Source organism: Protopterus annectens, chromosome 16.part0, assembly GCF_019279795.1.
Source record: "Protopterus annectens isolate FY-2018-M chromosome 16.part0, PAN1.0, whole genome shotgun sequence".
Lineage (NCBI taxonomy): Eukaryota > Metazoa > Chordata > Ceratodontiformes > Protopteridae > Protopterus > Protopterus annectens.
The window spans coordinates 542,160,065-542,187,479 of NC_056750.1; the positions used below are offsets into that span (position 1 = coordinate 542,160,065).

General features: G+C 40.4%; 1 protein-coding gene across 1 annotated transcript in view; it reads right to left on the minus strand.

The window, feature by feature from the left end:
- ABL1 (ABL proto-oncogene 1, non-receptor tyrosine kinase) overlaps window positions 1-27,415 on the minus strand; it is a 788,845-nt gene that overhangs the window by 509,256 nt on the left and 252,174 nt on the right. The window contains exon 3 of the mRNA XM_044057942.1: window positions 6,489-6,784. Coding sequence (XP_043913877.1) covers window positions 6,489-6,784 — 296 coding nt within the window. The remainder of the gene's footprint in view (window positions 1-6,488; window positions 6,785-27,415) is intronic.

A 27,415-nucleotide genomic window follows, 5' to 3' on the forward strand; every position in this document is an offset into this window, starting at 1 on the left:
ATTTAACACATTAAATCAGGGCTCAGATAAGTCATATTTATTGGTGATAACTAGGCAACTTAGCATGTTACCAGGGCTTATGAATAAGGAATTCTTAGCTTTTGAAAGAGTTGAGAGAACATGTTCAATAGAAAACACTGGAGGTACTATGGGATCTGCAGAAAGTACAGTTGTGTACACTTACCATAAATGTAGATGTTCAAGTGTATTCACTGTTGCAGTCATTACATTTGGGTTATCTGCCTGCAGGTAGCCCTCAGCCAGCCTGAATACCAGAGTCTTGGATTCCTGTCGGACACTGTCCCTCCTTCCATAACGTCAGGTCGTCAGGGGTATAAAACATGCAGCTGACACCATTGCATCAATTTTTCTTGCCCCAGATGTCAGGTGCCCACATAATGGGAAGCAATCATATGTTATGTTACACCTCCAACAAAAAGCAAATACACCAGAAAGCTCAAATACACCAAACAAGAAGGAAAGGTAGAGCCAAGAGAAGTCAGGGGGCTGGAGGGAGGGTAACCAGGACTGCAACAGTGAATACACTCCAACATCTATATTTATGATAAGTGTACACAACTGTACTATGTTCTTCGTGTTTCACTGTTGCAGTCATTACATTTGGGTAGACCCAAAGCTAAGGAAGGGAGGAGGAAGTTAGAGAGCATTAGAACCAGCTATTAAGCCCTGCAATACTGCAGTGGCAAAACCAGCTCTGGATTTAGAAAATATAGGCAAGTGGTAATGCTTGGTGAAGGTATGAACAGAGCTCCAGGAAGCAGCTTCTAGGATGTCCCTAGTAGGGACCCCTCTGAGAAAGACTGTAGAGGCAGATACAGCCCCAGTGGAATGTGATCTTACCCCTGTGGGGTAGGTTTTCCATGGTGCTTATAGCAGAAATGAATGCAATGGGCTATCCATTTAGAAATGGTTTGCTTTGAATGGCCTTTCCCTCTGCAGCAAAGCCAACTAGTAGCTGTTCAGATTTTCTGAGGCTTAGTCCTGTCCAAATAAAATCTAAGTTGTCTGTGCATGCTCAAAGCTGGTTCAAAAGGAGGGAGAGTGAGCTTTTCCAATACAAAGTTAAGGTCCCAGGCTGGAGTAGGGGCCCGCCTGAGAGGTCTTAAATTTTTAGCCCCTCTGAGGAATTGCTTTATCAGGGGGTGAGAGATGAGGGGTGTTTCAGTAGTATAACGTGCTGAAATTGCAGAGGCAAGCATTTTGATTGACGAGAAGGATAGGCACTTGTGAAGCATTTCTGTTAAGTACTGAAGAATATGAAGTAAACTGGGCACCGTAGTGCCCATACCCTGGGTCTGTCTCCAGGAGCAGTATCTTTTTCACTTTTCAGCATAGGATTTTTCTAGTACTAGGTCTCCTTGCTTCCTTCCCTTGTTGGGCAAGAGAGGGTGCCAGTGCTGGTGAGGCCAGTCTAGTGCAATGAGGATTGTCCTTGGTCTGTCCTGTTTGATCTTTACCAGAACCTTCGAGAGGAGAGGCAGAGGGAGAAAGGCATAAACAGAGAGGCTTTCCCAGGTGAAGGCATCCACTTTCCAAGCTCGACTGTGGGGAGTCCTTGTGCAGAATTTGTCCAAGTGGTAGCTCTGGGGGGAGGCAAACATGTCTATCTCTGGAGTTCCCCATTTGTTCAAGGGGTTGAATATTTTTGGTTCCAGTTTCCATTCGTGTGGGTCCATGAGATTTCTGCTTAGGTCGTCTGCCAGTGAATTTAGCTTGCCTGGCAGGATGTGAGCTTGTAGGTGCACTTGGTAGCTCAAAGCTGTGTTCCACATAGCCATGACTAGTCTGCAGAGAGGGTACGAGTGGGTTCCCCCCTGCTTGTTTATGTACCACATAACTGTGGTGGTGTTTGTCTTTACCAATAATTTGCTGCGAAAATAGACCAATGACAAATAGGTTGGGGGTTGACTAAGGCACAAAACTGACAGAGAGGGACGACGTGGTCTGGGCCTAAGCAAGGAATGCAGTATGAATGAAAATCTTTATGAGGTATTTGCTTTCCATAGGTAAGACAATTGTTAACTTTTACTGACATTGGTTAAAAGCAAGAAAAAGGATCCCCAATGGGGTACTTAGCTTTTTTCGAAGACTTCGGTTCTGAAACTCGAAAATGAAAATTTCAGGAGTCGGCCGACCGGCACTTGCGAACTGCTTATGCTTCGGGCACCGCGCGGCAAGAAAGACTGATATAATGGCGTCGGCTGCATGTTTTATACCCCTGATGGCCTGACGTCATGGAAGGAGGGACAGCATCCGACACAGGAATCCAAGACTCTGGTATTCAGGCCAGCTGAGGGCTACCTGCAGGCAGATGACCCAAATGTAAATACTGCAACAGTGAAACACGAAGAACATCTGCTGTAACTGTGGGTAGGATAAAATTTACACTGTGTCAGCTAGAATATTACTGATTTCTTTTGGATCAGTTTGTGTAATATTATTGTGGAATCACTCTGATCATTAGCTCTTAACTTCCTGACACAGTTAAAGAAAGTTTCACAGTTATTATTGGTTTCAGTGGCTATTTTAAATTCATACTCAGTGCTACGATTCCTAATGGTTCTCTTATGCTCTCTGCTACTAGTTTGCTTAAGTGTGCTCTTATGGTAGGTAGACAGAGACTTGTTACAAGTATTAAATAATTTATTTCTATTGTTATACAATTTAGTTATACAGGAATTCCACCACAGGAGTTTGTTTTTAAATATGTCATTACATTTGGTGTTGATAGGGACTGTCTTACCAATAAAATTATTTAAGTGGAAGGAGAAGTCAGAGGCACAGCAGCACAAATTTACTTAGCTCAAGTAGCTAAAGAGGGTCTGCTTTTAAGAAATCCCTAAATATGTAGGCATTTACAGATGAAGAGCCACCAGTTTTAAAGGAAAAAGGTCACTGCTTTATGGTTTGATTTAATGAGTGAAGACAATAAACTGGGGTTGTGCAAGAGGTGGGTTCAACTGTGAGGATAAGATAAAGTACATTTGGGTCCCTAGTAGGACAATCAACTCTTTGGACAATATGAAGGAAGTGATGGACATGTCAACTACTGTTAGTGTAGGAGATTCAGTTATTGATGGATAGATGAAGTCCCCCAGTAGAAAGGTGATGTGTTTAATGGGAATTTCAAATAAAACATTGCTGTCATGTTTAGAAGGAACATAGCAGGTGTATTGTAGCCAGTTATGAGGGGGTCATTAATCTTTCTTAGGGTTATTTGGACATCAAACAGATCAAACGTGGTGGCCAGAGAAATCTGCTGTGAGGTGATGACATCCTTGAGAAATACTGATACTCCATTTATTTATTTTATTTATTTTACATTTGTTGACCGGGCTAGTCTAACAGGATATATGTCCATTTTCAGTAGAGGCCCGAGGAGAAAAGCTCCGAGACAATAACAAGAACAGAAAAAAAACATTTATACAAATAATCCGCAAGAAATAGAGATTACAAAAAAATAATTGTATAGTTCCCAAGAAAAAAATGTTAAATACAAGAATAATTACATGAGTAAACAACTGAATGCCAGTAAAATAAAATATTTTTTTTTTTTTGTAGAGAGCCAAAAAAGAAATAGTTCTTGCTCAGTTTCAGTAAGCATAAAAAAATACAAAATAAAAATAAAAATTGATATAAGAAAAAGCAAAAAGATATTTTAATATCCATACAACTTCATACAGCATAGTGGGGAGATACAAAAAAGAGAGCAAGAAGTTTAAACATGCCATATATGGAAGGTAGAGGAGTTTCAGCAAAAAGAAATCCAGTTTGAGAGTTAGAGTAGAAAGAGGAGCATCACAAGTGCCAGCAGATCTGAAGACGTAATAGGCATTAAACCTAGAACACAGGCAGTGTTTTCATTGCTTTGAAACACGCAGAATCTACACACATATGAATGTGTTCAACCTGGCTCACATTTGGGCATATTTTTGTTTTCTTATTAAGACTGGTGTGATGAGACATACATGGTTTGCACTAAGTTTCTAACACAAACCATTTGCAACACATGGAGACTGAACTAAATGTAGTCTTAAACAACCAGATAAACATTTAACTTTGCATCATATTAACTAATAGTAGAAGATGAAATCAGACGATGGATTTAATAAAACTGACGTGTTCAGTTACCAATACAGTAGATCTTTTACTTTTCCTAGTCATTATGAATGACACCCTGGGTCTCCCCTGAAAAAAGTGAGTATGTCACACTGAGAGCAAGTCTTTTTGGAATCTTAACCCCAGTAGAAGCCTACTTTATAAACAGGTCTTACCATCAGAGAAAGTCACTTACTCAAGATCATATCACTTGGAATCAGGACAGGCTTACAGCAGAGTAAGTCACTTACACTGAGACTGAGAGCAAGTATTTTGGAATCTTGTTCTTGAAGTTCAAGTTAACCTTGAGGAAAAACATTAGTGTTAGAGTCTCTGCTGGTGTGGAAGCAGAGCTAGCTTTCATTTTTTTCTGAAGTCATCCAGTTTTTGCTATCACTAAGAGTAGATGATCTGAAAGAAACACAGCAGTCCATTTTGAAGAGCTCCTCACAAACACCAAAAAGATCCCGTTTGTCTTGAGAGGGAATCTTGTTCCCCCACTTAGACTTTCTAAATTCCACAGGCTTCTTGTCCACAGCACAATTATTAAAATACACCAAGGAACTTTAACAAGAGCTAAACCTGCAATTCCGAGACAGCAAACAAAAGGAAAAATAAAAATAGGTAGAAACCAAAACACCAAAAAATCTCAAAATTTTTTTAATGACTGTAAACTGTCAACTTTAGGCCAACTGACTGATGAAGATGGGACTTTCAATCTGCGATGTTAAAAATTGCAAACACATAGATCCAGCCCCATGGTGCAAAGGGATAAAGCCTTTACTGCATCCCAAGCAATCCATATTCAAGTAAAAGAATAGGTGCTGTAGGGACCGACTGCGGGGGGGGGGGGGGGGGGGTTATGAACAGCCAACTCTGGTTTGTGCATCCTGGGAGGTAGCCTAGGCTCACTGCATTGACAGCATTATGAGCTGGGTGGGCTCTATATTGGAAGTGGTATATCCCATTCTCTTGAGTTTGAGCATGCAGAAGAGTATGTATGTATGTATGTATGCAAGCACTTCCCAACTACAGCGCTCTCAAGGCTGCTGCAGGATGAGAAGGGGATAGACCACACTCCCTACCAGTAATATGACACAGCACCAGAGTATTCAATCTCCTCAGGCTGAACCTGTGGGAGATTAAGAAGTTCTGGTAAATCTGGTGAATGAGGAGAGGATCTGATGGTAGTAATGGTCAGCTACAGACAGGGAAAAAAAAGTCATGTGGAGGCTGTACGTATGTTATTACTGTCACCTGTGTGACAAAACTGTACTGTTTCAATCTTATTTCTATTACTTGGAATGCTTCATGTAATTATGTAGTGGTTAAAAAATGGTCCAGTCCACCTACTTGTTAAATGGGATAAAATATTATGACAAGAGTGCCTTACTGCTATTGTAGATTAGTTCATTTATTACAATATGATATTTCCTGAGACTGATCAGCTTCATAAAATATCAGTAGAAAGCTGTGTTGAGCATTTTGAAAATTAAGAACTTCAGTATATTTTTTTGGAGGAGTCTTAAACTCCTGCACCTCATGTGGGGGCTTTCCCTCTATACCCACTATTTTTTAAATACATTTCCTCAGAGTTCACTGCACCTCAAAGGAAGGGTAAATAACAGACCCCATTTTAAAACGTGTGGGTGTCACAACTTCAGACCTAATAACCAATTACAACAGGCACCTGATTTACACTCAGTGACTTTATACTACAACTATTACTACTGTCTGTTAGTCAATAGCCAATCAAGTCTCTTCAATCTGCACAGCCACTCTACAACCAAAATAAAATTACAAGACGTGTCTCATAATAAGCAGCAGCAAACAAAAATGAAAAGTAAAGTATGCTAGAGTATGATAAGATGATGTTATTCTCAGGGAGAAGCCAATTTCCCTATATAACCATGTCAACTACAAAATACTGACTGGTCAAGTACACAAACCACACTGATGCCATTACCTCTTCCCCTGCTGTGTAAACAATATAGAATGCTGTTTTGAATCCAATAATTCTGAGACAAACACTTGCACAAATTACTACACTTAAAAATATATCTCAGAATTCTGTTTTTTTTTCTAAATTCCATGATCTGAATAATTATACACCTCAAACACAAGTTACTATCAAGATTCTTGTTAGTGTCCACAACAGTCTACTTTGACCATCAACACCACTGCTCACAAATACAGCATTATTTAAGTGCTTTTATCACTGACTGTGTTTAAAGGAAATAGACTATGTTGAACATCTACCTGTGCAGTGGCTATAACTACTATATTCAGTTTATCTCATCCTTTTAATTACAAGAAAACATTAAAATACTCTATCAGCTATTACCTACAGACCTACTATAGGTACCTACCTTTCCATCAGACGCAGTGTTGATCCTGTAGTGGTATACCCTTCCTTCATATCTCAGTGATATAGACCTTTGCCCTGGGCTGCTCTCACTCTCTCGAACCAAAAAGCTTCCATTGATGCCACTACTTAGCAAGTACTCTGCAGCATTACGAGACACTGGCCCATGGTACCAAGAATGTTTCTCTGGGCTGTTGACAGGAGTAATGTAGTTACTGGGAACCCAGCCTTGCCCGTTTTTGCTACGGGCCTCACACCATTCTCCACTGGGATTGTAACGCAATACTCGAAGCTTTTCACCTGTGGCAGAAAATGACAATTTCATACTCTAAAAAAAACCTGCTTACAAAGAATCAATGTATATTACAAGATTTTAAATCAAATTCTACAAATTTTTCTGCAGTGATGAAACAGCATTTAAGCAAGGATGAACTTAATTACTTTGGCATTGCAGCTATCAATACATTTCACTAGACTATTTTAAATGTTTTCCCTCCCTGGTTTGCTGACTAGCTCCTGCCCACCAGCCCAAGTTCTACTAGTATTTCTCCTACTTTCCTTCTATACTGTGAAAAGGAGTCCCTCAGGATTGAGCAGAGCCTAGAATGCATCTTGAGTCATCCCACTGCTGCTGGGGTTTTTCCCACTGTTCAAGAGTTAACTTGTTACTCGATAATCATGACTCAGCACAAGGACACTGCCCACATGTACTACCCCTTCATCCTTGCTGCTGTTCATCTCCCTGTCTTCAGCTGAAGTCACTTGCTGTCAAGGAAACAAACATGCCCCATCAAAGAAAGAATGGCAACTTTTCATTACAGCTCAAATTGCTACCCATCTCTATTTAAGAGGGGCAGTCACAATTTAAAATTTTCTGTCCTAAGTCTCACTCACCTACACATGGGATATTAAATGCCCCATTTTCATAAACTGAAGAGTTTTGACTTCTCAGTGCGATTAGCAAGTACAAATGGAGTACAATGTAGCTTTGGTATTTCAAGCTTTTTCATCAGATTTTACTACTTAGGTTCGGCTCAGGTCAATAAACAGGAAATGTGTGTTCTTCCTCACATTCAGTCTTCGAAAATCCAAGTCTCGTGTGACTGTCAGGTGACAATTGGAGAATCTGATTTTGTTTCCGAATAAATGACAGCAAACCATATTAACACAATCCCATTTGCAAGCATTTTACATCACAAACCATACTGACATAATTCTAGTTGCAAACATTATACATCGCTTATAATCTACCCAATCATTGTCAGTCAAACATTTCACAGCTCACTGAAGTCCTGCCTTTGTTTAAACCTCATTCCTCCCCTGTATGTACAGTTCCCACAATTCCCATTTTTTCCTATGTAGTTTGCTCCTACGCTTTTCTAAAGATCCCAATTAGTTATTTTACCTCTGTTACTATATTCACTATTTCTAGTACTGCTGGTTTAGACTTTGATATCCATTTTGTAGTAATTGCTTTTTTGGCAGCCACCATAACTAGACTCAGCAAGGTCTTGCTATGTCTACGCAATTTTGATTCTGTATCCAAAGCTCAGAAATAGAATTTCCCTAGTTACATCAATTTTCTCATCCAGAAACTCTGACAGAGTTTTCTGCAGGGAATCTTTAAAGTCTGCCAAAGCATTACACTCGCAGAAAATGTGTTCCCAATTACCTCTTTCTTTCCCCATCACCCATTCGACATTTGCTGTCTGCCTGAGGAAATATTCTCTAGCATCTACTCGGGGTATAAAAATATCTATGCAAACATTTCCAAGCAAAAATCCTAAATCTTCCAGATTTTGTTGCATATTTGGGAGACTCCATTGTTTATTTGTGAATTGCTTATCCACTCTCTCATTTCAATCCTTTCTAACCTCCTTTGATTGATTCTTATAGTTATGCAAAATCTTATATGCTTTACTAATTATTCCCTTTTTAATGTCAGTTTCTGTTGTCGATTCTACTAAAAACTCTGCCAGTGCTGGTCTTTGGTTTAGGACACCTTTATTTCTTTCTCTGTGCCTATACTCCAATATCAATCCTTGAAAGGGAAGGCAATCTTTAACCAGCAGTATAAATAAATTCTTGGCATCTTCCCATTTTATTACCTTTCCTTCTCTAGTTATTTGCTCCCAATACTTCATTCCCCTTGCCAATTTTCTCCAATAAATTCCATGGCCCTCTTGCTATTGTCTGTATCTCTAATTGCAGTCATCCCTACCAGCAGAATCTCCTTTCTCCATTCCCATGTTGGCTTAGTTTTTAGAATACTTTCTGGTACTTTATAAATATAATATTCTGTATGATTACTGTTATTCTCCTTAAAGCTTTGCCTGCATCCAAATTCCCAGTCTCTCTTTGTTTCTCGAGTTTCCCCCTTGCTTTATCATCATCTCTTTCCACTCTGAATTACAGGCTGCTGCTTAACTGTGTTTGTTTTAGTATCATTAAGTTATTATCCCAAAAAGATGTAAATCTGTCTCAAAATGTTCCACACCACTGTAATGTCCTTTTCTGGTTCTGTCAGGTATAAAATATCATAATCTGCAAATACAGCCAGCTTTTCTTGACTATCATACTGATTCTATCCTTGAATTTCTAGAGTCCCTTATTTTTTTTGCCTATGGTTTGAAATATAATGCAAATAACAAAGGGGAAAGAGGACACCCCTGTCTGGTTCCTCTGTTCAGGCAGAAATTATCAGAGAGGACTCCACCCACTTTAATTTCCCCCTCTGATCCCTCATAGATCATCCTAATTAACCTTATAATTTTATCATGGAATGCACATGCTTCCATTACCCTACTCATAAAGTCCCAGCATACTCTGTCAAATCCTTTCTCTGCATCAGGACCCAACAACAACGGCAGTATTTTTTACATTCTGCTAACCTCTGGATCATCAATGTTCTGCTAATGTTGTCAGATGTTTGCTTTCCTCTACAAAACAACACTGATCCATACCTATCAATTTTGCATCAGTTTTGCCATTTTTTAGCTATTATAGACATACACACTTTATAATCATGGTTTTGTACTGAAATGGGTCTGCATGAAGCTGGATTTGATGGCTCTTTACCCTCTTTAGATATCATGGCTACCACTGAACTCTTCCAGGATGTTGGAACTTCTCCTCCACTTAAAATGCTGTTAAACAAAACCTTCCAGATCTTTATCAGTTTCTTCTCTTCTAGCTTCAAAACTTCCACAGTAATACCTATTCCTGAGGACTTTCTTGTAGATTGGTTATACATCACCATTTTACCTCATCTCCTCCCACATCATGTTAGCAATTGAGCTTCATCTACCTCTAAACTTGGCATACTTAATTCTTCCATAAACATTTCCATCAGTATCTTTTCTTGATTTCCATATTTCTCTGCTTTATACAGAAATTCGTAGACTTTCCGAAATATTTCTAATACCTCAACAGGATCTCTTGTTACCTTTCTTGTTATAGGTTCCCTAAGCTTGGAGAGAGCCCTTTCTACTTTATGTTGTCTGAGTCATTGTGCTAAATTTTTTGTGCTCTGGGAGTTAATTGAAAAACAGTTCAACAGCAATCTTTCTAAATTTATGCATATTATCTACACAAACCTTTATGTTCTGTTTGGGATTCTGCTGTTGCTTGTTCTGTGATATTCCCTCTATTCTGCAATTCATTAACATTTGTCAGTCACTCTAAATAATTATTACTTCTTAACCATATTTCCCTTTATTTCCACCCTATTTTTAAACTCCACTTGAATTTTATCCCACTCCCTAGCTATATTTTCACAAACAAAAATGATCTTCTCTAATAGCTTCTGAATAATTTCCACTATCCATTCCTTAAATTCCTCTCTTTTCAGCAGATAGGTGGGAAAGCACCAGCGACTCGTTTTTTTTTTAATAACCCTGTGTTTTTATTTTAGTTTTCATTGATGCATGATCTGAAATAGTTATTGGGTGCACATCAAGACCTTTAATTAAAGGCACATGTTCCTGTGAAATATAAATTCTGTCTAGCTTAGCCCAGTTTTTATATCTTGGGGAGTAAAATGTAAATTAACTCCGCAATCCTAGTACTGAATTCACATCTTCCATGCCAAATTTTTTCATAAATTTCTTCAAAAAAATCTACCCCTCCTTTGTTATGCTTTCCTTTCTGGGCCCCCCCCAGACACATCTTCACTGCTGCAAATCAAATTCCTGTCCCCACCTATAAGTAATATTCCTTGCTGAAAGATGACTTTCTTCCAGAATTTTCTTGAGCTCCATTATAGCAGTTTTAGGTGGAATATAAATACATGCCAGTGTAATCCTATTCCTTTGCCAGTAGCCCCTTAGTACTACAAATCTATCATTCTTTTTATCCTGTTCAATCACTGCAGGAGCTCCTCTTGCAATTAATTTAAGTATCGACTTTTCTTTTGTCCCAGGTGTTCTACTGAATAACAATCCTGAAAACCTTTATCAAATTCACATGTTCAGTTCTTTCCAAGTCTGTCTCTTATAGCACAGCAATTTGCACTCTACAGTTTAATACAGTTCATTACTCTTTTGCATTTATCCATGTGACTACTGACATTTAAAAACATTACAGAAAGCATCACTGTATTAAAAAGTTATTATTCTCACCTTTTACGTATAACAGCTTTTGTAAAATGTCTAGTTCCAACTTTTATGTTGCATGCATACATTGTTTGACAGGTTGAACTTTTATACATTTGTTTCTTGTCATACCCATTTGAGCCTATGTCACCTTACAACTACTGAAAGTCCTCAAAAAAAAAAAAAAAAAAAAAAAAAAAAAAACCTTAATACCCCCTAAAAACTATTAACTTAATGCTAACACACAAAAACTATGTACATCTTCAAATATTGAAGTTTTACCCTCCTAATAGGAACAAAATGTTCCAAACTGACATCCACACTCACACACTTGAGTTAACCTAAAAGAAAGGTTACTTGTGCTAAAATGCATGGTGTAGCCTGTGTTTCTATTAAGTGCTTTCTGGTTTTGTCTTATTTATTTTCATTTGTTTGCTAGGTGAGTCCGACTGGGTCTAAAAATAGCCCATTTTCAGCAGAGGCCCAGGGAGAAAAGCTCCACAGATTACAATGTTGTCATATTAGGAAAAAAACATGTATGAATACAAAGTGTGATAGTACAATGTTCATATAGGATACATGTTGAAGAAACAAACATATTAAAATTAACAAAATAGTAGGCAATAAAAAATGTACCATTAATAGAGTTTTGTGACAAGCTGGATAATAATGTCCAAGGCTGAGGAATCTGTTACCTATGAGATAAAGAGACAACTAAAGGAGGACAAAGTTATGATAACAAAAAGGGGGGAATAAGTGAGCAGTAGGAGAAACAGCTATTTAGAGCATGGTAATCGAGGAAAACACTTTTTTCGACTCCGCAATTCCGTATTCTCGTTCAAAAAGGAAACAGACTATCGTTTTGTAAATCTGCTGTTGATCGTTGATTTAAAAGCATAAAAAAGAGGGCATTCCGTTGAGTGATGCTGTGACATCACAAAATAGGCTTGGGGAGAGGGGTGGGTGTGGGGTTATTGGTGACGCGAGGGCGGTGGTTTGTTTCCGTGCCTGTAGTGAAAGGTGGCAACCCTATTAGAGCAGCTAACCAGGAGCTGCGCAGGAGCAAAGCCAAGTATTTGTAAGATGATAACTCAGCAGTTGTTTGAATTTGGTAGTGTTGATAGTGTTCAGTATATTTTCAGGAATATCATTCCAAGTTTTGGTTAGTTTGAAGGAATACAGGAAATCCCCATAGTTACTGTTTGACTTAGTGACTTTCAGGAGCAATTTATTAGGAAGACCTTAAAGTTCTACTGGTGGAGAAGGGCCATACTAAGTTGCTAATAGATGAAAAGTAGTTAGGGTAATACACAGTGGAATGAGACAGAACTAGCTGGTTATAGGCTAATGGGTTAGGATGTTCCAACCAGTCTAGGTGGTGCAGTACTTTGCAATGATGAGTTTTTGCAGGCTGGTTGGTAGCAAATCTGGCTATTTTGTAATAGCAAGATTCTAGTTTGATTAAATCACATTTTCTTAATAGGGTTGCCACCTTTCATTGTGGATAAAACCGAAGTAAAGCCACACCCGGCGCGTCATCAGTAACCCCGCCCACCCCACTCCACCCATTCTGTGATATCACGATGACATCACTCATCAAGGAACGCCCTCATTCCTGCTGCCTGCTTTCGGCTGATTTACTATGCTTTTCTGTAAAAAAAAGCATAGTAAATCAGTCGATTTACAAACTCCGATAAACTGTTTCCTTTTTGAAACACAGACTACCAGAATCAGTTTAATTTCTGGATAGTATATAAGACTGTACATAGAAGGTGTGTTCTACAGATGGCATGAAAGACTTTATTCTGAAATGCACTTTCTTGATAGCTAGAGCTCCTTTATCAAATTTGAAGTCCTTGATAACCCCTAAAAATTGTGTGCCCTCTACTGGTTCAATAATGGTGTTAAATGGTAAAGTAGTAGGGTCTACTGGACAAGAGCATTAGTTTTGTTTTAGAAGGGTTAAGAACCAGTTGTGAGCTGAGAAGGTATTTTTCTATGTTCAGACAGGATTGTTGGATTTTTCTGCATACTGAACCAATGTAGCATGTTGGGTGGCTGTACACAGTCTATTTGTAAATAAACCAGGTGTGGGTTGAATGAAAGAGGTTAAGGGAGGTAAGAGCACCAAGTTTTTGGTGTGAAACTATCAAATGCCTTTGATAGGTTGAGGAATAAAGAGGAGATAAGCAAGCCATTGTTCCTGTGTTGGATGACTGTGAATGAAACTAATAATGGCTATGTTTAGGTCAGAAACTGTGTTGGTGGGGGATATAAGATTGTTTTTTAACAGATGGTTGAGAAGTTGGGAGTGAATACACTTTTCCAGTACTTCTGAGGATGGATCTGTAGCGATTAATAAGGATGGATATGGGGGTATTCATTAGGAAGTTGGTCAGCTCCAATAGAAATGCATTAAAGTTTGGATAGCAGTCTCCTTATGTAGTGTGTTTGTATGGGATGAAAGTTGAAAGAATCAGAATTTGTTTCAGAATTTATGGGTATGGTTGGTAGAGAGGTTTTTTTTTTTTTTTTTTTATAAAATGGTTGGTACATTGGGGAGTTATTTGGGCATAGGGTAGTGGCTTGACCAGGTTTGAGCAGTTGGTTTATGGCTTGATGCCTACAGTTTTTTTTTTTTTTTTTTTTTTTTTTTAAGAGTTTGTGATTCTGCCATGCTTTCTCTCTCTGCTTAAGAAGGCTTTTTGTGTCAGGATAAAGCCAGGGAATGAGTTTACGTTTTATATACATTTTCCTGGGGGGGGGGGAGCTAGCCTATTTAAGAAAGTGAGAAAGTTATCATTGAAATAATGAAAGTACAGTTGTGTATACTTACCATAAATGTAGATGTTAGAGTGTATTCACTGTTGCAGTCATTACATTTGGGTAATCTGCTGTCAGGTTGCCCTCAGTCGGCCTGATTAACAAAGTCTTGGGTCCTGCATCGGTTACTGTCCCTTCTTCCATGACGTCAGGTCGTCGGGGGTATAAAACATGTAGCCGACGCCATTACATCAGTTTTTCTTGCACCAGATGTCAGGTGCCCCCCCTAATGGGGAGCAAATAAACACAAAACACAAAAGTATACCTCCAACCAAAAGCAAATACACCAAAAAGGCTTTTAAGCTATAGCCAGAAAAAACTAGGGTGTGGGTAACCAGGACTGCAACAGTGAATACACTCTAACATCTACATTTATGCACAAAACTGTACTATGTTCTTTGTGCTTCACTGTTGCAGTCATTACATTTGGGTAGATTCCCAAAGCTATGGTTGGGAGGAGGAGTTTATACATTATTAGGGCCAGCTACAAAGCCCTGCAAGACAGCAGTGGCAAAGCCAGCTCTGGATTTAGAGAAAATTGGTAAATAACGCTTGGTGAAAAGTATGTACAGAACTCCAGGTAGCAGCTTCTAGGATATCCCTGGTAGGAACACCTCTGAAAAAGGCTGCAAAAGTAGATGCAGCCCTGGTGGAGTGAGATCTGATCCCCTGGGGGATAGGTTTTCCATGGTGCTTATAGCAGAAATGAATCCAATGGCTTATCCATTTAGAAATGGTTTGTTTTGAAATAGTCTTCTCCTCTGTTCCTGTAGCAAATGCTACCAGCAATTGTTCAGATTTTCTTCGAGATTTAGTCCTGTCCAAGTAGAATCTAAGTTGTCTGTGCACATCCAAGGAATGTAGAATCCGTTCCCCTTTGTTCTGTGGATTGGGAAAGAAGGTTGGCAAATGAATGGACTGATTAAGAGCCACACTGGAAACCACCTTGAGCATGAAGGATGGATTGGTACTGAGAGTTACCCTGTCCGCATGAAAAATGATGAAAGGTTCCACTGCCATAAGGGTCTGTAATTCAGATATCCTTCAAGCTGAAGTGATTGCTAAAAGGAAGGCTGTTTTCCAAGAAAGAAATCTTAAGACTGCAGTAGCAGCTGGCTCAAAAGGAGGTACAGTGAGTTTCTCCAAAACAAAGTTAAGGTCCCATGCAGGGGAAGGAGCTCTCCTGGGTGGTCTCAAGTTTTTTGCCCCTCTGAGATACTGCTTGAGCAGAGGATGGGAGAAGAGGGGTGGTTCTGTGTTATAGTGTGCTGAAATAGCTGAGGCGTGGATTTTAATGGAGGAAAAAGACAGGCCTTTGTGAAGCATCTCAGTTAAGTATTGCAAAATCTGAAGTAAATTGGGCACTGCTGTGCTCATCCCTAAAGATTAGTTCCAGGCACAGAATATTTTCCATTTGTCAGCATAAGATTTTCTAGTACTAGGTCTTCTCGCCTCCAAGATGACATCCATCACAGGTTTGCTGAGGGATGATAAGGGTGAATTTAAGTGATTAGCCAGGCTGCTAAGTTCAATGTTGGAAGCTGAAGGTGCAGAATTTGGTTCTCCTGCTGACACAGCAGGGAAGGGGTATGGGGCAGGTGCCATGGAGATATTTGTGACACACTGCGCAGGAGGGGGTACCAGTGTTGGTGAGGCCAGTCTGGAGCAATCAAAATCATCCTTGGTTTGTCCTGTTTGACTTTTAGTAGAACTTTGGAGAGCAGAGGCAGAGGGAGAAGGCGCAGACTGATAGGTTTTTCCAGCTGAAGGACAGAGCATCCACTTTCCAGGCTTGTTTGTGGGGTTCCTTGTGCAAAACTTGTCCAACTGGTAGCTCTGAGGGGAGGGAAATAGATCTATGTCTGGGCTCCCCCATTCGCTTGTCAACATGTTGAAAATCCGTGGTTCCAGTTTCTACTCATGTGGGTCCATGAGGTTTCTGCTTAGTTCGTCTGCCAGTGTATTCAATTTTCCTGGCAGGAATTGAGCTTGTAGGTGCTTATGTACCACATAACTGTGGTGTTGTCCGCCTTTACCATTAGTTGTCCTGGAAGAATGTAGTCCTTGAAGGCTGTCAGAGCATTCTGTACAGCTAACATTTCTCTTTGACTGATATGTAGGTGCATTTGATTTGGGTTCCATTTGCCCTGAATGCACTTCCCTGCTAGGTGAGCCCCCCATGCATAGTCTGATGCATCTGTAGTTAGGGTTTGGGCGGCAGGGAGTAGTGTGAATGGTAGTCCCTTGTTTTGGTGGCAAGCCTCTGCTCACCATAGGAACTCTAGGTGTAGGCAAGGTATGATAAGGAATCATTGTTTCCAGGCTGTGACAATGTTGTCTCCATAGACCTTTTAGATACCACTGTAGTTTCCTCATATGCAGTCTTACATATGGAATTAGAAGAATGCAGGAGGCCATGAACCCCAAGGCTTGCAGTATTTGTCTTGCAGATAGCAGGGTTTTTGTGGCCACTTGTTTGAAGTTACCAAATGAATTTGCTTCTCTGGCATGAGGAAAGCCATCTGGGCAGTTGTATTCCAGCTTGCACCCAGGAATGTAATCTGATGACAGGGTACCAGTTGTGATTTCTTTTCGTTTATGGTGTACCCCAGACAAGTCAGAACGCTTTTTACAAACGCCAGATGATTTAGAAGTATGTCCTAATTTTCTGCCTGAATTAGACAATCGTCCTGGTATGGATATATTTGAATATTTTTTTGCCTGTAAAATGCAGTAACTGGAGCCAGGCACTTTGTGAATACCTGGGCGCAGTAGACAAGCCAAAGGGCAGTGCAGAGAACTGATAATGCAAGTAGCCTGCTTTGAAGCATATGTATCTTCTGCAAGATTCCCTGATTGGGATGGGCAGGTATGCTTCTTTTAAATCTAGAGTTGCCAACCAGGCATCTTTGCCTAGCATAGGAAGTAACTGGTGAAGAGTCAGCATCTTATCTCCAGAAAGGTGTTTAGAGTAGGCAGACCCAGGATTGGACACCATGATTTGTCTTTTCTGGGTACCAGGAAAAGCCTGGAATAGAAACATTGCCCCTTTTCCTCTTCTGGTACTAGTTGAATAGCCCCCATGCTTAAGAGGGAAAGTACTTGTTTTTGAGCCACTGCCCATTGATTTGGGGGCAGGTCTGGCCACCCATTTGGTGTTGGCAATGTGTGGAAATGAAATCTGTATCCCTGGGACAATATATTTAAAACCCATTTGTCCTGGGTTATGAGTTCCCAGTTCTTTGCATGAAGAACAATCTTTCCCCCCAAAGGGGCAGTTAAAAGAGAAGTGCTTGGTAATTTTAAAAGGAAGTCATTGAGACTGTTTACCATAGGAGGGTGATTTGTCATTTCCAGATTTGGAAGTGGAGGCCCCCCACTGCTTAGTTCTGAGAGTCCCATGGGACTGAAACATGGGGTTTTTGCTGTGTCTGGGTTTGGCTTGAGGATCTGGAAGGGGTTGGAAAGGACCAATTCTTAGTAGGCCAGTGCCTGCTAAATCTTGGAGGCTGCACTTGTAAGAAATATTTAACAGTTTGCATAGATTTAGCTTCATCTTCCACCTTTTTTAAAACTTCTTCAGCCTTATTGCCGAACAGGCGGTCCTGATTTAAAGGAGCATCCAATAATTTAGCTTTAACATGATGAGGCAAAGATTGCTCCTTAAGCCAAGCATGCCTTCTAAGCGCATACCCAGTAACAGCAGCCCTGCAAGAGGCCTCTAAAGAATCAAAACCACATTGCAAAGTATGTTTTCCAACTTGTTCAGCAGACTGCATTAAATCCTGTAAATCTTTATTTTCCACACAGTCAGGAATCAACATAATTTTCTGTTTAAGCAGTCCAATAATATGCTGTTGATATTTTAACATATGAAATTGGCAGTTTAAAGCTCTGATTCCCAAGGTTGCAGAAGTATAAACCTTTTTACCCCATCTATCCAGCGCCCTAGAGTCTCTATCAGAAGGGTTAGGAATTTTAGCAGTTGAAGCCTTAATGCCCTTGGGCCACTGAGAAATGATTTCTGGATCTGCAACAGGATTTTTGAAAAGGAACTTGTGGGACTTAAGAACCCTGTAGTATCTGTCAGGTTTACTAGGAGCCGGAGGCAGGGAATCAGGGGCCAAATCGGATTACGAGAACACATCATCAACAATGTCTAGTACAGGAGGTATAGCCAAAGGCCTATGCTGAGGTAGAAGGAGGAAATTCCTAAGCCTCTTTTTTGAATCAGAAAACTCCTGGCTTTCCCCAGTGGAAATGCTCCCTTAAAGTATGTAAAGTTTCCCCAAAAGAAAAATCCTCAGGAGGAGAAGCAGAGGGAATGGAATCCTCTGCATCAGAATCCTCATAAGTATCTATGGACAAATCCAGGTCATTAGAGGAGTCAGAAGAAACAGACTCCTGATCAGAAGATTCATAATCAAGCTCAGCCCTAGGCCTCTTAGAGGGGGGTGGTTGACTACCCCTGATTAGAGTAATTAGATCTTCAGCCATTTTTATCATTTGTTTTTTTAGGCATAGGAGCCTGAACATGTGGTCTGGGCGTCAGTTTTTTAGACATGGATTGAGATTTAGGCCTTAGTAATGAAGGCAGTGTCAATTTAATATGCAGGTCTGTAGGCCTGAATACACCCTCAGAAGCCGGTGCCTGCACAGCGGCTCCGGACCCATCCAAGGTAGACACATCTGCGGGTTCCATAGGTGAAGCATCTCGCGGCATATCTGACTCTGAATGGGTCTCAGTAGAGGCCTGCGAATCAGAAGTAGCGGGTATCAGGGGCTGGGAAAGCGCTTCACTGAGTACTGGTGACTGGCTTAGAAGTGTAGTCAGCAGTTGTGGACCTCGGCGGCCTGCGTCTGTCTTTATCTTCGCGTTTTTTTGGAATCCTGGTAGTCGGATGGCTAACCGACGACATTTCTGGATAATTAAACCAGGAACCGAAATATTTAGGGGCAAAAATGTACAGACAACAGATAGTGCGCTGATTAAATAAAACACAAATCTGACAGCAAGGTACGTCATGGTCAGGGCCTAGGCAAGGAATACAGTACGAATTCAAATCTTTATGAGGTATTTGCTTTCCACAAGTAATGCATTTATTAACTTTTACTGACATCAGTAAGGAGCAAGAAAAAGTTTCCCCAACTGGGTACTTAGATTTAAGTTGAAGACTTCGGTTCTGAAACTCGAAAATGAAAATGTCAGGAGTCGGCCGACCGGCACTTGTGAACTGTTTCTGCTTCAGGCACCGCACAGCAAGAAAGACTGATGCAATGGCGTTGGCTTGCATGCTTTATACCCCTGACAACCTGACATCATGGAAGAAGGGACAGCAACCGACGCAGGACCCAAGACTTTGTTAATCAGGCCGACTGAGGGCAACCTGCCAGCAGATTACCCAAATGTAATGACTGCAACAGTGAAACACGAAGAACATCTGCAAGATCAAGTCTTTGATGTTTTAGGGGGACCAATTGACTTGTTGGAGAAGTGTGATAAAGATTTATGACTAAAGTTAGTTCTGTTGTGGATAAGCTTTATGTGATTTCATTGGGGGGGGGGGGCTAGTGTTATGTTTTAGTAGACAGGTAGGTAGATGACCACTCAGGCTGTCTGGGAGACAACCTGAGTGATAAGAGTATTGTTTAGTGTTAGTAAGGGCCCAATCAAGTAAAGATTGTCTACTGTTATGTTTGTCAACTCTGGTAGGGTTATGAATTAACTGAGTGAAGCCGTAAAGGTTAACATAGTTTGAGGGGTTGTTAGAGGAAAGTATGTCCCAATCAAGGTTACAATCTCCCAATATTATAGTTTACTGTCTCACTGTGTTGAAGAGCACCAACTTAGAAGGTCTTCAACAGAAGGGCTGTTGCCTGGGGGAAGGCAGATGGCTATTAATGATGATATTCTTGTAAGGGTATATTCGTAGGTGGGTGACTAGTATATCCATGTCAGAAATATTTAGGGGGCTAATGTCAAAACGTTCAAGATTGATATTACCTTTATATAATACTGCTACACCACCAGCCCATTTGAGGGTTCTGTCTTTATAGCTTTCCCAGCTGGGAGAGTGCCTGAATGCTTTCACACAACCATCTCCTAGTCAATTTCTCCTTATCAGATTGTCTCCATGGAAACATCAGGACCAGATACAGAATTGCTACTAATCATACATTTACTTGCTAGGAAAAACAGCCCTATAATATTCAATATTCTTTTTTTATTTACTCGCTTTCCCTTAAAACTTGTAACTACAGCAAGCCAAGGATCGCACTCCAGTCACCCCATCCAGCAAGAATGAGAAAAAGCACATCAATTTTTCTTTTGTTATGCTCTTTTAACCAGACTTTTCTTCTTCTATTTATTTTACATTGAAGTGCCTACATTTCTTAATGAACAAGGAGAAAGAGAGAAGGGACAGAAAAAAAAAACAGGAGCACCTGTTTACAATAGCATCCCCCACTACACTTAATAACTGAGAAAACTTTACAAAGAAAATCATGCACTATAAAAATAGTACAATTAAGAAAGAATTTTATTTAACTTATAGTCAACCTTCTCCCTCCTCTTCCCCTTCCCCAAGTATTTTTATGAACATTAATGACATGAAGTAGATTTATGCTTCACAGTCCTCCACAAGTACAAAACTTCCACATTTTCTTGTTCTGTCATATTTCACAAATATAATTGCTTTGTTATCCCACATTTGTCAATTTACTGGTTTTATTCCTGTTCATCTCCATCTCCCAATTCCCATCTCTGCTTCATTTCCAATGTACTCTCGATCATTCTAGTCAACTTTCATGCTCCCTTCCTTCTCTCCAGTATTTTCCACAAACACTGGAAAAGGTTTCACTGGCACAATATCTCTAAGGTCTTCATTACCAGAAGAATAAGAAGCAAAATCTCTTCATGTTTCACAGCTCACTTTTTCCTTAGCATGTACTTAATCAAAAAATGATTTTGTCCCTCCAAAGAAGACTATTTTGAAGACAGCTGGTTACAGCAATTTGAATTTCATGCCTGCTTCTTGACATTCCCTGAATAGTGAAATAAATTTACTCTTCTGCCCGATATACAATGACTAATCATTCTCCAGAAACATTCTGCTGTCTCCCACTTTTAGTACTTTGTCCTTCTGCCATAGTTTTGTCAGAATTAACTCCTTCTGCTGGTAGGATTGCATCTTTACTATTAAAGGTCTAGGATGCTTTGTCATAGACAGGTTTGAAGCACACACACTATGTGCCCTTTCAATTAACAACTCCTGCTGCAGAATACCAGTCCAGTTGCTTGTGCTTTCATAAAATTAATACAGTCTGCTTCTTCCAGCTTCTCTGACTCAGCTGAAATTCTCAGGTTTTCCCTACGCACTCTGTCCTCTTATTCTATTATTTTTGACACATCTGTTCTTGAGCAGTCTCATTCAGCCAGCCTTTTCTTCATTTCAAACTCTGATTTTTGCAGTTTTACACCTCATCTGAATAACTGTTTAAAGCTTCTTTCATTTTTCCAGCCTTTTGTTGTTTGAGTTGATATACTTCATCAGTGTTTCATTTATTTTAACATGGTCTGTGTGCAGCTGTCTTATACTTTCCTCTAGGTTACTGAAGTCATGTCTGGAAGCTTGTACTGCATTTTGTTGAACAGCTGGAGAACTTTTCCCAGTCTTTGTTTTTCCTCACGTGTTTGTATACACACACACACATATGTATATGTATATGTATATATGTGTGTGTGTATATATATATATATATATATATATATATATATCTACATAAAACCAAACAAACTTTCACAGTAAACAAATGAAAATAAATAAGTTGGCTTGTTTTTCCACACTAGAAGTGCAAGTGTTGGTGTACAATGGGAGTTTACGTATGACATATATATGATTTTAACAATGTACAAAATTGCCATACACCACAAATGTATCACATTCAAGACACAACCTATGGTTGTATCATACTTTTGGCCACGCTGTGTCTCGTATGAGGCAGCTGAAAAGACAGCAACCCTGCAGCACTAGTACAAACAGATCCATTTGAAAGCAATGCCAATTTGTAAAAAAACAGCTTATAAATGGAGTGATCCAGCCATGGGTGACCTGAAGGTCCCCGGCCTGCACAAGGTACATACCTCTGCATGCTAAAGCCTTGGCAAACAAACAGGATGCTTGCTCTAGACTCTAGAGCAAGAAACGTGTTTGTTTGCCAGGGCTTTAGTTGTCTGCTTTTTAAACAAAATATACATCCACAGGCTTGTAGCTGTCTCAGTAATGGTACTGCCCTGAAGAACTGCCTTTGATTTCTCATTGTCTAACAGTATTCCTACTGTGCGAAAGTTAAGTTTAAATGGTAAGCAGACAGCACATAGTGAGAACATGTGCACTATCAAAAAGTACGGTTTCCCATCTAGACAGAAAAAAGAAAGGGCATAGCTCTGTTCAATCATGGACAATGAAGGGAAGCTCCTCTTGCCTTTGTGGTGGTGGGGGTACTATGGCCAAGATACAGACTGCTTCATTGCTTTTACATTAACTTACCATGCTGTTGGTTTTACATTATGGAAATCAAAGGTAAGGCCTATTTCAGAACAGCTAGTGTTCAAACTCCTGCAAAATCCAGGCTTGTCTGTATTTATGTAACATACCCGAGAAGGGTGGTTAGAACAGCTGTTAACCTGCACTAGAAACAATGCTAGCCTTATCCTGAAATAATGGTTGAATGGCTTTGTAGTGCAAATGGTTTTGAGGAAAAAAACAGACTCAACTACACATAGCAGAGTATTCCATGTCAACTTCTTTTCTTTTCTCTCTTATTATGAGCCAAACATTCTGTGGAAAGAACATATCCAGCACAGATGTTTCAATGCAACCATGACTTATTTTGCACCCCACTTCCCAAAATTACACACATGCGTCCACTACTTCCCAATGGTTACTTACCAGGAACATATCTTAGTTTTGGTAGTATGTTCAGCAGATAAATATCCTCTCTACTGGCATCCAGCACTTAGGGGCAACATGCAGTACCACCATGTGTACTGTACATGCTATCATGTAAAGGAATCAGCAGGCTGACCTTTCTTTTTTCAAAGTAAATATTTAGTCTTTATTTTTCAAATAAAATATACACTTTCAAATTAAATTACACCAAGAGATGCATGCAAAACATATATGCAAACTCAGAGTTAATATATATTAACTGGTATGGGTGGGGGTGTACCACAGCTCCTCCATCTTGGAAGTGCATGAGAACAACAATGCTTCACAGGCACAAAACACAGTGTACTTTTTTTAAACAATTTTCCCTTGCTCCAACATCACATAACTAGTTCAATTTCTGACTTCCATTTCGTTGTAGTCAGGGGTTTTCTCTCTAAGCCACAGGCATAGAACATGGCTGATGCTCTGCTCTGCATTTCGGGCTGCTGAAGATGTTTCGGCCTTTTTGCATCCATTGGAGAAGCTTCTGCATTATCGCATACCCAGCTAATAAAAGTGCTGAAATCGAAACTGTGTTCTCTCTCTCTAACAACTTTAATGAATTATCACTTAAAACACTGGCAAATATACATTTATATAAAAGAAAACAAACATTATTAACATGTTCCTAGTTACAGACATTATACAGCACATTTTTTGTTTGTATAACTATCAATCCAACATTACATAAATTGCTCAATTCCTGCCTTCCCTTAAATCTCACTCCTCTTACAAAGCATTATTCTGCATGTAGTATTCTCACAATTTTCATTTCTTCCATGTAATTTGCTCCTACCCTTTTCTAAAGATCCCACTTACAGTTATTTTTATCTGTTACAATATTCAAAAAGTACAGTTTTGTACCTACCATAAATGTAGATGTCCGAACTGGATAGCATCTGCAGTCATAACAAGTGGGTTGTCCTGTCGTCAGGCAGCCCTTCAGTCGGCCGGATTCCAAAGTCCGGGTTCGGCTTCGGCTGATGTCGCACTCCACCCGACATCATCTCTGTTGGCCTTCGGGTATAAAGGCATCAGCCGACGCCATTTTCCTCAGTGTTTCTTGCCCCAGATGCCAGTAGCCCTCTTGCAGGCTAAAATTTGGATAGATGCCAATGTTTCCAAATAGATAGAGGTGAACACAACAATAAGCATGTATGTACATATACACAAACAAATACACCATAAAAGACTCCCCCCCAACAGCTAGCTATTAGAAGGGTAAACACCCTAGGAGTACCACAGAGGGGAGGGAGGGTAATCCTGACTGCAGATGCTATCCAGTTCGGACATCTACATTTATGGTAGGTACAAAACTGTACTATGTCCTTCATGGATGCATCTGCAGTCATAACAAGTGGGTAGAATACCATAGCCAACTAGGGGAGGAGGATAAAAGTAGATTATGGTGTGTTTAGGATCCCTTGCAGTACAGCAGTGGCAAACCCTGCTCGGGATCTGGAATATAGAGGCAAATTATAATGCTTGGCAAATGTATGCACGGAGGTCCAAGTAGCCGCCTCAATAATGTCTTTGGTTGCCACTCCTCGTAAGAAGGCTGTGGTAGTGGCTGTTGCCCTTGTAGAATGAGGTCTTATGTTCTGTGGAATTGGTTTTCCATGGAAGGAGTAACAGAATCGTATGCAATTTCCTATCCATTTGGAGATTGTCTGTTTGGAAATAGCTTTTCCTTCCCTTCCTGTTGCATAGGCTACAAAAGTTGGTCAGTCTTTCTGCTATTTTTGTTCTGTCCAAGTAGTAGCGTAGCTGTCTATGTACATCCAAGGTATGCAGTATTCTTTCCCTCTGTTTTGTGGGTTGGGAAAGAAGGTAGGTAGGTGGATTGCCTGGTTTAAAGACACTCTGGATACCACCTTGGGCATAAATGTAGGATTAGTCCTCATGGACACTCTATCTTGGTGGAAGATTAGGAAGGGTTGCACTGCCATTAAGGCCTGTAGTTCTGAAACCCTCCTTGCTGAAGTAATTGCCAGTAGGAAAGCAGTTTTCCATGACAGGTGTTGTAGGTCTGCTGTTGCTGCTGGTTCAAAGGGTGATAGTGTCAACTTTTCTAGCACAAAGTTTAAATCCCAAGCTGGTAATGGTGGTTTCCTTGGAGGTTTTACATTCTTGATTCCTCTGAGGAACTGCCTGAGCAAAGGGTGCGAAAAAACAGGTGTATCAAAGCTGTATTCTGCCGAAATAGCTGATGCATGCAACTTGATGGAGGAGTAGGACAGGCCTGCATGAAGAAGTTCGGCCAGCTACTCCAGAATGTTAGGCATATCTATGTTTGACACATCTTTTCCTCTTTCCGTACTCCAGATGACAAACCTTTTCCATTTTCCAGCATAGTTCCTTCTTGTTGAAGGTCTGCGTGCTTCAAGAATAATGTCTTTAACTCTTTGGGAAAGTTCTGGAATAGCTGCTGTTATGTGATGTTCCATGCAGTCAGTTGCAAGGTTTTTAGGTTTGGATGTATGATGCTGTAGTTGTTCTGCGTTAGCATCAAAGGCATCAGGGGAATTGTCCACATATTGTTCCGAGACATGCTCCTCAGTAGTGGGTACCAGTGTTGTCTTGGCCAGTTTGGAGCTATCAGGATTATCCTTGGACGTTCTTCCTTGATTTTCAGTAGTACCTTGTGTATCAAAGGAAGAGGCGGGAATGCATATGCTGTTAGGCCTTTCCAGTTGAAGGAGAGCGAATCCACTTTCCATGCTAATGGGTGGAATGTCCTTGTGCAGAATTTTTTTTTTTTTTTTTGAGCTGGTGATTGAGAGGTGATGCGAATAGGTCTATCTGTGGCATTCCCCATTTCTTTGAGATGGTCTTGAAGATGTCCGGGTGAAGCTTCCATTCGTGGGCATCCGAAGTGGTTCTGCTTAATATGTCTGCTAGGGTATTGTCTTTCCCTGGTACAAATATTGCCTGTAACTGGATGTTGTAGCTGAGTGCCAGGGTCCACAGCTCCAAGGTCATTCTGCATAGGGGGTATGAATGAGTGCCTCCCTGTTTGTTGATGTACCACATGACTGTGGTGTTGTCTGTCCTTATCATCAACTGGCCCTCTTTGAGAAATGGTTTGAACTTTTGGATTGCCAGTTTTACTGCCAGCATTTCTTTTAGGTTGATGTGCAGTTGAAGTTGATCCTGTGTCCACAATCCTTGCACGCATTTGTCCAGCATGTGGGCCCCCATCCTAGGTCTGAAGCGTCTGTTGTGATGGTCTGGCTTGCTTGACCTCTGCGAAAGGGTAGGCCTGGGTTTGACTGGCATGCCTGAGCCCACCATAGGAACTCCTGTTTTAAGCATGGAATTAGTGGGATTTCTGTTTCTAGACTGTGTCTGTGTTGGGACCATAAATTCTTTAGGTACCACTGTAGTTTTCTCATATGTAGTCTGGCAAATGGAACCAAGATTATGCATGATGCCATGAAGCCCAAGGCCTGCAGTACTTTTCTTGCTGTTAACTTGTTCAGTTTTGTTAGTGCCAAGAAGTAAAGAGGAAGTTCTTTTTGTTTTTCTGTAGTCAGGAATGCCATTTGTTTTACTGTGTCCAATTCCCAAGAATGTCCTTGTTTGGGATGGTATCAGCCTTGACTTTTGTAAATTGACTGTGTATCCCAGTGCTTGTAGCAAGTAAATGACCCTTTGTAAATCTGTTGTCAGCTTGCTTTTGTTGTCCCGTTGTAGCAGGCAGTCGTCCAGGTATGGGTAAATTTGAATTCCCTGAAGGCTGCAATGGGCGATTACTGATGCCAGGCATTTTGTGAATACTCTGGCAGTAGATAAGCCAAAGGGCAATGCTGAGAATTGATAGTGCTCTGATCCTGCAAGAAATCTGAGGTATCTTCTGCAGATTGGTCGAATGGGGACGTGCAGGTATGCCTCCTTGAGATCTAGAGTTACCAGCCAAGACTCCTTGCCCAGCATGGGAAGAAGTTGCTGTAGGGTCAGCATTTTGAATTTTGGAACAATGATGTATGTATTTAAGGTGGACAGGTCGAGAATTGGTCTCCAACTTTTTTCCTTTCTTGGAACTAGGAATAGTCTGGAGTAGAACCCCTTTCCTTGCTCTGCTGTTGGCACTATTTCCACAGCTCTCATGTTTGCTAACTCCATTATCTGGCGTAGAGCCTCTGTTTTTTGATTTGGAGGTAGATTTGGCATTCCTCTTTTGACTGGTAAAGTGTGGAAGTGAAACCGGTAACCTTGATCTATGGTTTGTAAAATCCACTTGTCCTTTGTTATGTAGTGCCAGTTCTTTGAAAATAAGGTTAACTTTCCACCTAGAGGAGCTGCTATTTGTTCCCTGGTAGGCGGATTTAGGGTAAGTCACTGTGGTTGTGTTGATGTAGTGGCAGTGGCTGTGTCTGTGCCTCTGTTGTTACCTTGCCACTGTCTTCCTCTGTAGGCACCTCCTCTGGATTGGTTTCTGCCTCTGGAACGTCTATTCCTGCCCCTTTGAAATTTTGTGGAGTCAGGAAAGGACCAATTTTGGCAGGCCAGTTCCTGCTAAACCT